General features: G+C 42.6%; 1 protein-coding gene across 3 annotated transcripts; it reads right to left on the bottom strand.

Annotated features, from left to right (window-relative positions):
- Positions 1–82: 82 nt before the first annotated feature.
- On the bottom strand, positions 83–16,753 carry LOC145465707 (uncharacterized). 3 transcript variants are annotated; one of them, XM_081449479.1, is made up of 6 exons: positions 14,654–16,752; positions 13,186–13,259; positions 11,739–11,879; positions 10,554–10,685; positions 9,849–9,968; positions 83–9,758 (listed from the first exon to the last, which is right to left on the bottom strand). In XM_081449479.1, exons 2-6 carry the CDS (start codon positions 13,253–13,255, stop codon positions 1,981–1,983), a joined length of 8,241 nt encoding a protein of 2,746 aa, XP_081305605.1. In that variant the 5' UTR covers positions 13,256–13,259; positions 14,654–16,752; the 3' UTR covers positions 83–1,980. The 3 variants fall into 3 exon arrangements, with proteins under 3 accessions (XP_081305605.1, XP_081305603.1, XP_081305604.1); XM_081449477.1 differs by having other exon boundaries at positions 83–9,968; positions 14,654–16,753; XM_081449478.1 differs by having other exon boundaries at positions 83–9,968; positions 13,186–16,753.
- Between the last annotated feature and the right edge of the window lie 26 nt (positions 16,754–16,779).

The following is a 16,779-nucleotide window of genomic DNA, read 5'->3' as shown; positions in this document are numbered from 1 at the left end:
GATTGGGCACTTCAAGAACTACTCCTGCGAAAGTAAATAACGTTCTTTCAAATAATGTAATCTTCTTTAATGCTAAATTACGTTGTTTTACAATAGGCAGATATTTGCCTTTCGTCAAATGTAGTAACACTGGTGTTCAAAATTAATAAAACTCTTAACTTGTTTTCTACCATCAACTGCGAATCGCCTACACAGACGCGAACCCAAGTAACAGTTATAAATGCTAACGCGGCATGCACTAACTGCTTTGTAGTCGATAATACGTATAAGTTCAAAGAAATTGCCAGTAAACTAACTTATACCTACGGTAGGGGAAAGAGTCATACAATTTACACTGATGTATCTCTTAAAAATACTAATTAGAGAACTTAAGCAAACCACGACGGTATCGGCACCGAGAACACCACCAAACAAAAGATTTATGAGTAGAACAATGGCTGTGCACGTGCGTTATAAATCTTTGTACACTTCTTTGCCGTCCTCTGCACAACTACAACGTGAAATGACAATGGAAAACGGAAACGACGGGGGCTAATTTTTCGCATTTTCATTTGGAACTGCACACTGGCGTTAGAGATTTAGCTTGAGCGAGTTCTGAGACCAAAAGGCGCACTGAACAGATGTAGACAACTGCGAAATTCGAAGGTAAAAGGCGTTATCCTCGGGGTCGCCGTCGCCATTGCTTACGCACAGGAACACGCTCACTTCTGTCTCTTTCAACATCTGAGTGGATGCGTCGTTGTTCTTATGTGTATTCTTTTTAAGGGAGCTATTTCACGTTTTCTGTTAAAAAGGTTTTATGATATACACAATGATCATTAAATCAACGGTTCGAAACGATCAAGTTTGCTTTTACTAACATGCAAGAAACCAAATAAACCTAAATAAACGCCATTTTCTCTTCAACAAATGTATCCCTGGCATAAGCTCATTGAAATAAGGTTTTCACTAATTTGCTACAAGAAACTGGAATTATACGAAACCTTTCTTTAACACACCATGCATATACTCTTTAGTTCGAGATCCTTCTCCTGCTTTTCAAGAAAATTGATATCTTTAATGATATCATTAAAGAATCTAAGATTTTCAGACTTCACAATCATGACAATGCCTAGCCTATTTGTTATTTCAATAAAAAAGAAAATATAATAATCTAATGTTATTACATGTTTATAGATTTGCTTTTTCGCTCTGCAGAACTAGTGCTCTTTCTAATATATTGCTTGAGACTTAACCACATGTCGAACATTTTGGACTTTCTTGTTCATCGAGTTAAATTTACTTGAAATTTGTGGTCCATCTTCACAAACCTTTCCTCTTTGAGGAGCGGAGGACGGAAGCAAGCCAGCAGACATGCATCCAGGCTCGGTTTTGTTTCGGACATGTCCTCAGTGCTGCGCCATATGCACGGAGACCTGACAGTCACGGGTACAGAGAACACCATTTTTTTCTCGGTGCTGTCAGTGTAAGGGATGACTGGAACTGATTTAATTGGGAACAGTGTTTTCCAACCCAAACTGCAGGAACCATTATTCCAAACTGCCAATTTTAGACACCTTGTGGAATAATGAAGTTATCTATGCGTCGTGACGCACAGGTCGCTTTATGGCATTCCATATTGTGGTTTTCGGTAACGTTTCATTTTGCATTCTTCTAGGACTGTCAACCTCGCACACGACCAAACACGATGTAAAATCACTGACGCTCTACATCCCAAGATCCTACTCATGATTGAATGAATCTTATTTCAATCGGTTCTATTTTTCTTATTTTAATCGGTTCTTGTTCCACTAAATGGTTCCCTAGGGGACACTTGATTTATGTCGGCTAATTTTCAAAATCTTTCTGAATAGTATCGCCTCTTCTTCTCAAACCTTCCGCCTCACCCCTCTACTCACTTGTGTAGCATGTTTCATTGTTTCGCCTTTCAGTGAACCCTTGTTCACATATCAGTCACTCTCAATAGACATGTCAATAGTTCTACTCTCTTGTTCTACACCGACTACAGCCTTCGCTTCCCACTGGAATGTCTTCGCCACCTCGCACTATCCATCCCGTGAAATAAACGTGGCCTTGGTCGCATGATTTCCAGACACCGTTTTGGTACCCTGGGAAATTGGCGAAGTCTCCTGCTTCCTCGGGCGGTAACGGTGGAAGTTGCAGCTCCGTTCTTAGAAAGTGGACTGTTTCTCTCAGCCATTCAAGATCTAGAGCACGATCGTTACCCTGAAAAAACATTGCAAACCGATCGCAAGCCAACTTTAGTCGAGTGCTACCTGTTCTTGAAAAAGGGATTTGGAGTTTTGCAGCTTCAATTTGAGCCTCTAGCATATGACTGAAAAGAAAGAACTTCGTTGTATGTTCGTGCACCTGACAAAGAGTTTTCAAATTGGGTTGAGGTTGCTCAAGGTATTCTTTGATATTTTCTAGCGCATTCATGGTAATGTTTTCGAGTTGCTCCACGTCCCCCTGCTGTGTGGAGATACCTTGATTTATGTGTACTTGCGCTAGAACCTGCTGTGATGCTTGTGCTTTCTTAAGGATCGTCAAGTGATTCTTAGCCATAAAAAGAAACAGAATTGTGCGTTCATGCATTTGATGTACATCACGTGGGAAAACCTGCATAACGCGAAGAACTGTTTGCGGAAACTTCAGCTTCCTCACATCAAACTGTAGACGCCTTAGATCCTTTCCTAAGACATGGACAGACTTGGAAACGTCAACTGCAAGCTGGTGTACTTGTGTCTTGACGATGTCAATGTTCCTCAGTGTCCTTTTGACGAGATTTCCATAGCGATAGCTGAATGTAATTGATCTAGGACATCTTGGACAACGCATGAGTTGAACGTCACTGCTCTGTTGACGCAAAATCCATTCGTCCATTTCTTTAACTGTTATGATGTGACCACAGTCGAAAAGTTCCACACATCTTGTGGGTTCCATTTTGTTAACACGCCCATCCTTTAACATAGAAGATAGCTTTTTAGCGTGACAGATAGCACACACGGTGGGACAGTTTTCTCCACACAAGCCAATACATTGGTGGCCGCAAGAAAGCTTTTTAGGACAGGGAGCGTCACAACGAGGGCGGTCGCATTTCTCACCACAAAGATTGTTGCACTGGTAATGAGGACAACTCCATGTACAAGGCTGTCTACATGGTCTGCATGGCTTTGAGCAGTGCTCCTTACACTTATCATGGGGACACCTTCGACAGCATTTACTGACACACGGAGGGCAAGGCTCACAGCATGTTGCTCTGCAACGGTGCAAGCAAACGAGAAAACGACTGCATGGATTCTGACAAATTTCGTGTGAATTCCTTTGCCGACAATCCCCACATGTCCCAGAACACTGATGACCACATTGCAGCTTTGTTCCACATGCTACAGGGCACCTCACATTTTCCGGGTTCTGACAGCAACGCATTTCAATCTTGTGACCACATCGTAGCGTTCTGGTCACAGGTTCATCGCAAGGATACTTAGAGCACAGTTCCCCACACCATCCTTTACAAAGATGCTCGCATGAGGCCTTCTGTCGCTGACAAGGTACGTTACAAATAGCTGTTTTTCTCTGGAAACACGAAAGCTTTTTTCTATGGCCACAAGGAAACGTCATTACTGTCTTTCGCATGCACTTCTCAGTTCCGCATGGTTGGTCGCAAACCCCGTTACAAGGATGACCACAGTCTAGCTTTTTCGTGCAGCTCTTAACACATTTTACGGTTGTTGGGTCTTTACCACATGGCATTTGAAGATGATGCTTTCCTGGGCAATTAAGTTTCTTCATCACCATCTCTTCGCACTGGTAATCACTGCACTTTTCAGAGCATTTTCCAATACAAACGTGGCCGCATGATAACTTTCGTGTGCATTTGTTTAGACAAATAATTTTGGAAACGTCGTCAGGACAAAGACAACTGATTTTATGGTGTCCGCAGGACAAGTTCTTTTCGACCCTTTCCGCGCATTTCAGTTGACTGCAGTCGTCACTACATCGTCCTCGACAAGGATGCTGACAGGAAAGAACGTTTTCACACGGAGCGTCGCAAAAAAGGTCTTCTGGTATCACGGAACATTGCATTTCTTTCGCATGGCCACAAGGTAGTTTTTTCTTGACAACAACATCGCATTTCTCATCTTCTGATACTTTCCTCGTTTTTGAACATTCCACGCGCCTTTTGTGTCCACAGGACAGTGTGACATCAACCATCTCCTGGCAATTGTACTCTTCGGGAATTTCACAACAGGGAATAGTTACCTCGTGATCACAGGACAACTTTCGAGTTCTCATAACCATGCAACGGGGTAGTCTTCCAGCCCTTTCAGCGGAGCAGGTGACAGACTTTGTGTGTCCACATACCATTGTGACATCGACTTTTTTCATGCACTTGTACTCTTCAGGATTTGTGTGACACTGAAGGATGGCTTTGTGCTTGCAAGGCAGTTCTTTATCTACTTTCTCATTGCATTTCACGTTCTGTAGGCCAGCTTCTTCAACACAGCAGTCCATTGCCTTCTTGTGTCCACATGATAGATCGACCACAACTTTTACCTTGCATTTGTACGTTTGAAGACTTTTGTTACAGGCTAGAGTTACTGTATGTCCACAAGGTAATGTTCTCGGTACCAATTTCATACATGGTCGTGCTTCACAGTTCTTCCCACAGACGTCTCGACAAGGATGTCCACAGGTTCTAACTCGTTCGCATGGCTTTTTACAAACTAGTGCAGTTGGGTCCAAGTGACAGGGCATCTCAATATTGTGGTTACATGAGGGAATTGTCATGTTAACCATCACTTGGCAATCTTTACATGGAAGACCAAAGTGGCACCGTTGTTGGCAGGGGTGGCCTCGGTTACATTTCCTTTGACACATTTCGTGACAGCTGATGTAGCGTGGGTCAAAGTGGCATGGAAGGATTTGTTTGTGATCACATGGAAGAAGCTTTTCAACCAAAATTTCGCACCGGTAACTGCTACATTCTTCATAACACGGACCAGGACACTCGTGTCCACAGGCAAGCAACTTTCTAGTGCATTTCTTAAAGCAAGGGGGTGGATAGCTCTTTTCAGGACACAAAACGAATACTCCATGACTGCATGGCAGCTTGACCTCAATTGTAGTGTTGCAGCGACATCGGTCCTTGCATTTCTTGGAACAAGGGTGGCCACAATCCAGGATTTTGTCACAGTTGCTGTAGCACTGGTTGTAGATTATGGGATCTTTGAAACACGGCATAATCGTTTCATGTCCACATGGAAGAGTTTTATTACATTCAACATAGCAACGCATTGTGCATGCTCTACCACATATGTTTTTACATCTGTGCCCACATTTGAGAGATTTCTCGCATTTGACTTGACATGTAAAATCTTCAGGTTCAATACAGCACTGCACTGTTTGCTCGTGACCGCATCGAGGAATAATCTTCACCATAGGACGTGCACAGAAACAGCCATCCGGATAATGACAACGTTTTTGGCACTGATGGTCATTGGCGCAACTTTTCCAGCACACTTTGGGGCATCGACCAGGTAAATGAAAATCATCTGTAGGATGACAGGCCCTGTCGCAAGCATGACCGCAGTCAAGACGCACTCCACAGACTTTTTCACAACCACCAAGGGGAAACTTTTGGATGTCACGCCAATCTCTTGCTTGGTTGACATTGCTGTGCCTCTTGCAAACCAGTGTTAGGATTTGACCGATTGCGTTCTTCGTTTCTAAATCATCGCAAATCTCCTTCCATAGTATGCACTGGCTTTTGAGGAGGGAAAAGTTTCCAATGCAATAAAATCCTTGACGAGCTCTTGACAATGCAACGCATATTCTGTTTGACTCCTTCAAGAATCCTATTTTCGAGCTTCGTACCAACGAGAGGAGGATGATGTCGTTTTCTTCGCCCTGAAAGTTGTCGACAACACACACTTTAATCCCCTCGAACTCACGTCTCGGCATTCTGCTCTGGAGCTCCAACAGCTGGCCCGTGTACATGGTGAGAATTGTGATTTGCTCTCGCTTATAACCTTGCAGTAACAAGTAACGGCAGAGAGCCACTAGGAATCCAGCCTCGTGAGGATTGGAGAAACTTTGCAAACCACGAACTGGAACTTCAGGTTGGTTGTGGTCAATAAAGAACATATTGTGCCTTAGTCCGGAGATGTCCTCAAACGCGCACACGGACTCATGGTCCACGATCTCATGTTCGTAAATTCTTTTAGTCAGGGCAGCAATCTCAGGACGCATACGGTGCTGAATGCAGAGGCGCTTGCAGTCCATACTGTTTAAGACCATTCGCTCGAACAGCGAGATCTCCAGATTGTATTTCTGGGCCAATTCGTAAACTGTTGCCTTTGGGCGAAGCTGCTTATGGTCTCCAATGAGAATTGTATGTTTTGTGTTTCGTGAAAGAGAAGTGATGATATGGGCTTCCAGAACCTCAGCTGCCTCCTCTATGATGACGATTTTGGGGGATATTCTCTGAAGCATGGTGTGGTATCTGGCAGCAACGCTGGTTGTCATTCCAACGACCGTTGCGCGGCGTATGACCTCCTCCTCGTCTTGGGCTTTAATCTCTTCCAATTCAACACAAAGTTCTTTATGTTTCTGTTCATAACGTTGCTTACATCGTTGAATTTCTATTCTTTGGCGTTCGCGGTAGCATTCAATCCAGTAAAGGTACAATCGGAGGCGATCTTTTGCTGATAAACACCAAATATTTTCCACTGCAAGTACCTCGTCACTGGGCATTATCGCTTCCTGTTGCAGCTGCCTTCTTATGTTAACAATGTTTGCAGTCATATTGATCTTGTTCTCTGTCTTCTTCTTTTTCTTTTTGCGTTTTTTGGTGGTCGTAATCCCCCTTTGGCCATCTTCAGCCTCAACCAACTGACCTTTTATGTCGTCTCTAATGGTTCCGCCTTCCTCTTTTCTCCAAAAGAATGGTTTGGGATTTTTCTGGTAGATAACTGTTTTCCATTCCGCACTGTTCTCAGTTACCTCTACTTCATTTTCTTCTTTGCGTTTTCCTTTATCCGATTGTTGTACCCTCACTAACCTGTGTTCTTCTTCACCCTCTATGTATCTCTGACTCTGGATCCATGCCGCCTCATCTTCCACTGTGATGGTCTCTTCACCGGGGTCATGTGGGTTCATTTCTCCCGCGTTACTTTTTCCCTCTGAGGTTTTAAGACTTTCTGATACGGCATCGTTGTCTTCATTTAGCAATTTACTTTCCTCTTCAACCTGTTTGGCAACTATAGGTTCTTCAATCTCCTTGGAAACTGTTATTTGCAAGTCATCCTGCTGTGATTGCTGCAACTCTTCATTATTGCACTGCTCTCCATTCTTGGTATTGGACAGAAGATCCTCATTAACTGAGGGCTCCCATTCCACATTTCTGGGGTAACTCATAGGAGATCCATTCAGAGAGGAAGTGTTTGCGTCCAGTTGATTTGTGTCCTTTGTATTTCTTGATGGACTTTTGCCTGAAACCGTTTCTGTATCCTCTGTTGTTGTATTCTCCTTTGGCATCTCTTGCAGGGATTGTTCAACAAGACTGACTACTTCGTCCTGTAAAATATGACTAATGCTGTTTCCTTCAAATCGTTCTCCAGCAGCATGATAAAGAACGTCATCGTCTTCGTCTGCATAATCCTCTTGCAGAACAGATCCATCCTGGGCTCCGTCCTTGTGGCTTTCCGTTAACGTGCTCGCGTGTTGGTTTGCATCATTCATCTGGGTGTTGTTACAGAGCCATAATTTGAAAGTATTTGTTGGGTTTTGACAGTTGCTTGTTGCGTTACGTGGAAAGATTGCTCCATAAAGTTGGTCTGCATGTCGTGAGGTCATTACGTCTTCTAAATCTCGAAATTCCAAAAGTACTTTGTCTGCTTTGGTAAGAAGTTTCTCACAATGCTCAATGTCCGAGTCCATTTCTCGTTGATTCTCTTCCATTTCCTCAAGTTTGGATCCATGGGCATAATTTCTTCTGTACTTCTTGGTGAAGACCTTTAAATTACAGTCTTCTAATTTCTCACTTTTGCTTCTTCCCCCTACCCGAATAATCGCTCTCTTCGGGAGAAACTCTAGCACCTTCTCTAGAAATTGATCCAGTGCGTGATTTGTGTAGCAAACCATTAGCATTGGTGATACGTTTTCAGGATCCCACTGCTGTCGATTCTCGAGCAGGCATCGCACGATTTTGGCTCCAACGTAGGTCTTTCCAGTTCCTGGTGGGCCTTGTATCACGGAAAATTCAGTTGTTAGTGCTGTTCTTAACGCGTCTAGCTGGGACCCGTTTAGAGGAAGTATGTCTACTGATGGCCAAGCCTCAGGGTTGAGAACAGGTACCTTCTTCGATGTTGGTGAATTCCGTACACCAAGGGCCTTGCTCAGATCATAACATACAGGATCTTGACCATCTCCTCGTACAAGATACTCCGGTGGGTCCACCTTGTCACTACATTCAACCAGATACTTTGTGAAAGGTATGTTGTCTGCGTTCATTCCCTTGAGTCCTTTAAGTACATGACGGCAGGCTTCAAAAAAAGCTGGTGACTCAACCATCTGGTATTCTTGTTGGCGCTTCTCGATATCTAAAATATTTTGTTCCTCAATGAACTGAATATCAAATGTACCTTTCTGAAGGTTCCTCGGGTCTCGATTGGCAACCGTGGCAAAAAGCATTGTTTCGAAATTGTCTTTTGATAGGCACAGGAATGAACCATAAATGAGCCTCTTTGAGTGCGCCCATTTTGTCATGGGAAATTTGGAAACATCAAAGTGAACATTGTAAATAATTCCAGACTTACTCAATTCCTTGCCGGCAATGGTTACTCCTTGGTAGCATTTCATCAACTGATTACGTTGTCCTCTTGGAATGTTGTGCGTAATTTCATAGATACCTTCTCTTAATGGCGCAAGGAAATCCTCTCGAAGCAATCGGAACTGCACATCAAGGTAATGTTCGACATCTTGGAAATGTCCCTTTTTGATGTTCTTTCGCAGAAAGGGTCGTTCTTGAGACTTGATTTCTTTGTTCGTTGGACAGATGGGGATGTCTCTAAAATCATTTGGTGGCTTTTGACCCATCTTGTTGGCGTAACGTCTTCCATGCTTTTGTCTTTCGGCCTTGATGATGTCATCTCTTCTTTGTTTGAAATCATCTAATTGTTTCTTCAGCTCATCTTTTCCGTCAATGTTTGACTGATCCAAGGTTTCTCTGAGCGGATCGTAAGGCGGGTCCGCATATGAACTCGGTAAGTGCATCAGATACTTATTGAATACTTTGATTAGGGATTCTACGAGTCTTCTTTGAGACTGGGGATCAGTTATTGACGTTTTCCCTTTCTGAACACGATCCAGTAAGTATGGAATTTTGGAACTAAAAAAGGCTGAACCTTTAAGCGCAGCTAGAATCTTATTCGGGTTTTCACCAGCTGGCGCATCGCAGACAATTGCTAGTGTACAAGTAAGGTCGAAGATAAAGTCCTCAGTGTTGTGCTGTTCCTCTTCTGATCTTAGAACGAACTTAAGTCCAGCCATACTATCGTTTAATTTGTGGACCACCTCAATCCAATCCTTTTCTTTCAAGGTCTTAAGATCCAGAGTGTTACCTTTACTGGGAAATGATTTCTTTTGACCGCCGTTCTGTGCTCTACCCGCGGGAGGCTGTGTCTCGTGCTGCGTTGCTGATTTGGCATTTCTGTTCTTTGGATAAGGCTTTCTTGGTCGATGGTCTTGGTTTTTACCTGTGTCATAGGAGATAACCAATTTAACGTAATAGTTGTAAAGTAGTTCAAACTTTCGAACTAGCACCCTTTGTCTGTTATTGTACTCACCTGAAGTTTTACCTTTGCCAGTTGATGACGGAATGCGTTTGCCTTTGTCACCTTCTCGTGATCCGGCTCCCTTACCGCGCCCTTTTGGAACTTGCTTCGTATGTTGGTCAGAATGGCCACCTTAAGCAAAACACGAAATGTCGTGCATATGATATAGAACCGTTTTGAGAACTAAAGCCAAAGCATGAGTCTCAATTTCCCATGATATAAAACCATACTAAATATGATCGAGGAATGGTCGGTGATTAACAGATCAACGCGCTTCGTGGCACGCGTGAATCCCACTTGATTTTCACCACATCGGGAACTCAACGGAAATATTAGGTATTTTTACCGGCTGATCCTCGCCAAGGTACGCGAAAACTTAAATTTGTTTATCCAACATTATCCGCGTCAACTTGAATTTCAGATCAAGGTGTCTGCATTCAGTGCTGACCAGGGCTGTTGTGTCGTTGTTCTTAGTGAAGGGCCTTTATTCCCAATCTGGCTTTCTCCACCTAGTAGTATAAATGGGTTCCGGCAAATTGCGTGGGGAACCTAATGCTAGGGTTACTCTGTGTCGTCTTGCACCCTATCTACGAGAGTATCAATATTTCTTCTGCTAAATTCTATCGAAATCGAAGTTAATAACAGGCCTGATGAGCCATCTAGACTTGAAGACAGCCATTACCTTTTTAATTACATTGTGATAAGTTTTCTACGTACCGGCTTCTGAATTGGGTCCACTTGTAGAGGGTCCAGCTGCTCCCTGTGAATCTGAAGATTGTGAAGATCGATGTTTTGGTCTCCTGGTCCTTTTCTTTCCTCCTTTGTTTGTTTCCATCTTTGCTTCAAGATCTGGAAAAAAAGGTTTGTGTTGAGGTATTTTCCATAATCAAGGGTTTTACAATAGTGATGTCATTCTGTCTGGCCAGTGAAACGGTTGAGGCGCGACTATTATTACAGGTACTTGGCCTAGGTGCCGTTGTGTTTGGAAACAACTGCGTGTACAGTAAGCTTGATTTCCACCGCTCTCTCGTGTCCGGTCTACCTTCCTCCCCTAGAAGAGACTTCGGGAAGGAACGCGGGCTCCTTTCTCGAACAGCGGCTGGTAATCGAGCCCAGGTGTGCAGTTGCTTGACGGAAAGTGTAGGCTGACAATATAACAAGATCTAGTAATCAGTATTAATTTCTCTTTACAACATCCGCACAAAAATCATATATTCGGGTGTAGGGAATATAAGATTTGGTCAACAGTGGAATTGTTTATGTGTCAAATTCTCTCAACAAATAATACAGTAAATGTATGGAAACCAGCAGTAAGAATTTGCATGTTGATTTGGGTTTGCCTGGATTAACCTTTCCTTTTTCGTTTGTTGAAGCTTGTAGTTTTACTTTTGTGCCTTCCCGTCGCTTCCCTTTCCAATCCTATCTTAAAGACAATGAGGTGAAAACGAGGATGTCTTTGCTGAAGAAAGCAATTTCTACTTCAGAGAAAGCTATCTTGGCAGATGCAAAGCAACTTTTGCAGGTACTTTCAAGCTATGAACGTATTCTTCCAATTTGTAATCATAAACGTCTACATTTTTGGGTCGAGTAAGTCATGTATGGACTATATTTTTAGACATTCAGACAAAACAGAAGCTCGAGACAATGAGGTTACTACTTTTTGTGGACCTGCACATGTATGATGCTGCATACGGTTTAAAAAAAATACAAGCTGTTAAAAAATTAGATTCTCATCTGAGACAGATCATGGTCTCTTGTATGAGACAATTCGACGGCTTAAAATAACGGGTTAACGGCTAAATGTTACCAGTTTATGGTTACTCTCATTCTGCCCCCCCCCCCCCCCCCTCCAACCCTTTTCCACAAAACGGTGAGATCTCTTGTAGTTGGTGATTTGCCTACCGTCTGAGTTGCGTTGACTTGGTATTTCGTCAGCAGACTTTCCACAAGCGCCTGTTGATTTCGAACTCTGGGTTCCTTTTCTTTCAGTTGCTGCTTGTCCTTGCCATTTTCCCTCCTTGGGTCGACATGTTTCTCCAGAATCTAAACATGTGAAACAAAGTCCAATTTAGTAACTAAAAGGAAGAAGGTGCTAAAAGACGTGTAGCAAATCAATCAAAAAGGTTCAAATTAGGAAAGGAAAGAAAACTAAAAAAGAGGAAACTGGAGCAAAAAATCGACCTGTCAAAATTTTGCAGCCGTGTGGGTAGATGTTTAAGGGCCTGTTTACAAGGAGGGAGGGTTACCCTAGCAAGCGGGTTAACCCTAGCTGGAGGGCAAAAGATAGCCCGGGTTTACAAGCAAAATTTCACAGATAGGGTAACCCTACAACCCGGTAAAACTTAAAGCGCGGGTACACTCAAAGGGTGTGGTAACAATTAGAACAACCCGGGTAGGCGGGTTAACCCTACCTGGAGTGTTTACAAGGGAAAAAGTTAACCCGCCTGAAAGGGTAACTCTAGCACGCAGATAGGGTAACCCGCCTACCCGGGTAACCCTAGCTGCCTTGTAAACAGGACGAAGAAAAAAGAGGAAATGTGTGAGTGTTAGGGTAACCCGCTTGCCAGGGTAACACGCTTGCTAGGGTAACCCTCTCTCCTTGTAAACAGGCCCTAAGAAAGTGTCAGAAACTATTCCAAATTCGTGATCTTACTGTGGTTGAGAGCTCCCTAAGGAGTTAATTCAAGCCATGTTCACAGAAAACTTTATGCCTTAGCAATTATTGCATGGATGCGAAAGGTCTTGTACCTGCAATCATGAACAAAAGTCTTCGGACAAATTTGCACTTGTTGCGCTTTTTCACTCACGCCAAACAAACAGTGGCGTGCAAATGCAACTACACCTGCCCAACCCCTCCCCCCACCCCACCTACACTGTTGAACACAAGTACTTGTACTATCTTCCTGAGTTTCGGCATTGCATTAGGTGGGGAGAGGGGACACAGCAACGCATTTTTAAAAGAATAGCAGTGCTTTTTCAAACTTCAGTCTCAAAACACAGGTAATTCGTGGTATTACCTTAGAGTCCCAGGGACTTTTGTCCATCATTGTAGGTGAAACGAACACTTTAAATCCAGTAAGATTATGTAGAAAGTGGAACGGTATTTTCAAATCTTAATGTGTTTCAACGGCACCTTTTTCGAATTGGTTATAGCAAAATGTTTTTTTTTTTAATCTGAAGATTACATGTAGGCATATTTCTTTAGTTATTTTTAAGGAAGTAAACAGATTAAAATAATGTTGCGATAATAAGAGAAAGCGGTCTCGGTAAAATGTAACACTTAAATGTTATCAGGAGCCATAATCGATTATGGCTCCTGATGTTATAAAATGTTACAAATTTCGGTTACCTTTGGATCCGCCGTCCTCATTCTTTTTGTTTTTGTCCAGTTCCTTTCCTTGCCCTGTCCGTGAGGGCATGGTGCTGAGTGATGAAACATTAAACTCATTATCAATACGTCATGTAGCCAGAGAACCGCTCACCGCTTTTAAATTCCTTAGAGGTTCTGATTTCGTTTTCCCTTATCAGAAATAGCACACCATATCAGTATTACAAACGATCGCACGGAAGGCTTACTTACCAAAATCTTTCTGAAATAAACGTTTATCTCTTATTAAATTTATGTTTTATTTGATAAATATTTAATTGTCTTCTTGAACTAAACTATGAGGGGCGGCCAACGAACAAGTATTCTTAGTAAGTATTTTACAGAGGTGTTAATGAATCCACTAGAAGTGGATTTATTCATTAGAACGCGCAACAATGTTTTTTTAGCTTCTCTGAACTCGCAGTCGTAACCACATTGGAGCGAGATATGTACACGCGTCATTCATGAAGTGTGTAAAGTCATCAGTCTAGCAATCTGATTTATAATTTTCCTAGTTTTCCTAGTTTCCTACAACCTTGGTTCAGCCATCATTAGGCTTGCTCACTTTTGGCTGAAATATAGCATCATTTAATGTCATCTTACAATCACAAAATCTGAACGAGGTCAGAGAGAGAGAAATGTCATGGAAATAATTTGGCAAATCTTATGTGCGAAATGCGGAAATAAACTGTTAGTTTAGCGTTGCACAAATAGGTACTTTTTTTACCGCGTCATCACCAAACTTCCCTCAGAATTATATTTTACTCTTCATTCTCCTGGAATCAGCAAGTCACACAAAATCAAACTGGCGGGCTATCGTGTTACTGAGTACAGGCCTTGACTTGCTGCTAGGATTTCTCAGTGTTGTGAACAACTCCTTCCAGTGATTGCAACGAATAATGTTTTCACAATTCTACCTGACTATATGTCAAATGTCCGCTCCTCGACTGCAACTTAGAATCGCTTTTCCCTTTTCAGTTCGTTTCTATGGCTCGAGTTCGCAATTAGCATTTCAATGCTTTAGCGCAAAGTGTAGAATTGAACCCGTGAATTCGTTGAGGGATGACATTGCATCTGCCGAGGTGCCCATGTTTTCAGTCAAAGATCAAGAAGCTAGAACAAAATAGTGTTTCAGAAGCAAAGGGTAAAGCTAAAGAAGGTAATAAGAAGGGCCAACAGTCACGATTTTCGATCGATGTTACTTTGCATCTCACATCGACGAGAATGCAAGCCAAGCTAAAAATTGTAAAATTATTACTATCAATTGCAATCTTTATCAAGAAGGAAGTAACATTTTCGCTTTGCACCATTTTGCAACATTCCTTATATGTTTTTAATGAAACAGCTCCCGTGAGTAACTCCCTGCTCGATTTACGTATTAAACTACGGATCGCTTTGCAAACATTCCACGGGGCATAAGGAAATAAAGCAGTAAAATGTCTGTCCTTACCTGCAGTCCACGCGCCCAAGAGCGCGCTATTATCAATTTTAAAAGGATAAAGTTAGCTCTCGTTGCTTAAACTATTGAATGGGTGAATGGAGTCTTCACGACTTGGAGATCATAACGAATTTACAGATTTTTTGCACGGACACTTGGCGCTTATGGCAGTACTTAATGCTCTATTGTTTTCAATTCCGAGTAACAATTGTTTTGACGTTGATGGTACATCTTTCTTAGAAAGGCGAGTAAAGTAAAAATAGACTGGACTGGACTGGACTGGACTGGACTGGACTGGACTGGACTGGACTGGACTGGACTGGACTGGACTGGACTGGACTGGACTGGACTGGACTGGACTGGACTGGACTGGACTGGACTGGACTGGACAGTGGACACGAGAAGTGGAAAAAAGACTGATGGAGTGTGGATTGTTACTGTGTTGAAAGTGTTGTCATATGGTAGGGCAATATCCCTAGTATTTCGCTGCGCACTCTTACTTCGCATAATTTCGCACCTAAATTAGGGTCTGCACATTAGGAACATGACACCTTTTCATTTGCGCTTAAGATCAACAGAGAGTTTTGACAGTCCGTTTCTCGTAAACAAGCATGGTGATCTTTATCCTTCTTTTACTTAAGAACAGCAATGATCAACTTTCTGTAGGCTGACAAGAGATCCTGAGACTGATTAATAACAAACGTTCAAGTCCGACAAACAAGTAGTTGTGGAAAACGCGGACTTAGTGACCGAGTGTTTGCAAACCCGAGAAACCAGAAGAACAAGCTAGCCTACGTGTAGCCGTACGTTCCCTCCCATTTTTTCTCGCCGTGGGGGAGGGGAAGGGAGGGGGGACTACACGTAGGCTAGAACAAGCTCACTTGTAGATGTGTACGTTTTTCCATGGAAAGTGCATTAAATTGTTCCTCATATTTGTTACAATACATCTAACACAGTATCAGTTGTGCTTCAGTTGCTTTGCCAATGTGTGCCGCAGAGTTACCAGTTCAAAAAAACAGGTTTATTGTGGTCGATATTTCAAGGGTTAACGGGGCAGTTTTGCAGATAATCTTTTTCATGGAGATGATGACCGATTCCTTTAATTACATATAAACATTATATTGCAGTCATCAAACTTGGAGGGGTTCAAACAAATTTTCTTGGAACTATTATTTCAAGGGAATCGTCTTTAGAGACAAAAACAGACGCTGGATTTTCGTGCGGTTTCCTTCTGCTTTTAACGGTATCGATTAAGTTCTTTGCCCCTTATAAACCCCACCAAATATGTGTCGTAACGTTTTTACATATTTACATCATTTGTCAGTGAGTATTACCTTCTAACTATCAATCCTTATTCCTCTTTCAGATGTTTATCGTTACCTGTTGAAGACATCAATTTGATTTTCCCTTTTGAAGACCAGTTTCTTAAAACAAAAACAAAAACGTCCCTCTACAACACGATTCAAGAAGAGGTAAATGTCCAATAGTGAAGGTTTTGCGCGGTGGTTAAGTGGTATAAATATATAAAATTAACAAATAAGTTACAATATTTTGAGAGGAAGCCACATCAGCCTTAGCTGGTTTTCATGCAGGTCCTCTATCTTGGTCGAATTGGACTTTGGAGATGTTGGTTTTTTTGTGGAGGGAGGAAAACCGGAAACCCAGAGAAAAACCCTCAAAGCAAGGCGAGAACCAACAACAAACTCAACCTACATGTGGCACTGGGCCGGAATCAAAGCCGGGCAATATTGGTGAGAGGCGAGCGCTCTCACCACTGCGCCATCCCCGTTCTGTACTGCGCTATTCCTCCTCTCTACTGCGCTATTCCTGCTCTGTACTGCGCCATCCCTGCTCGGTACTGCGCCATCCCCGCTCTGTACTGCGCTACCCTACTCTGTATTATTATTTCGCGCCGAATTAGTTTCCTTGCTACCTGCAATAATTACTGAAAGTGTTTCCGAGTCTTGTTATGAAAAGATAGGCTTCACCTCATGCCGATCAACACGGCTTAGTTTTTGTTTGCCATGGTAGACTCCGCTGTTACCCTGCAGACGCCTCTTGTCACTCAAACCTTATTCGCAGTTTCTGTCTGAGTAAGTTACTCGCATTGTATTACAGGTGTGTGCACTGAAAACGTT

The sequence above is a fragment of the Orbicella franksi genome, chromosome 13, assembly GCF_964199315.1.
Source record: "Orbicella franksi chromosome 13, jaOrbFran1.1, whole genome shotgun sequence".
Classification (NCBI taxonomy): Eukaryota; Metazoa; Cnidaria; class Anthozoa; order Scleractinia; family Merulinidae; genus Orbicella; species Orbicella franksi.
This window is presented reverse-complemented; position numbering and strand designations above follow the sequence as displayed.

Coding starts and splice junctions, on each gene's coding strand:
- LOC145465707 (XM_081449478.1), bottom strand. CDS start 13,255: ATGCCCTCACGGACAGGGCAAGGAAAGGAACTGGACAAAAACAAAAAG. Junction 10,686..11,738: donor AAGTCAACGCAACTCAGACG/GTAGGCAAATCA, acceptor CTTTTTTTCCAG/ATCTTGAAGCAAAGATGGAA. Junction 9,969..10,553: donor TGGACCCAATTCAGAAGCCG/GTACGTAGAAAA, acceptor GTTTTGCTTAAG/GTGGCCATTCTGACCAACAT.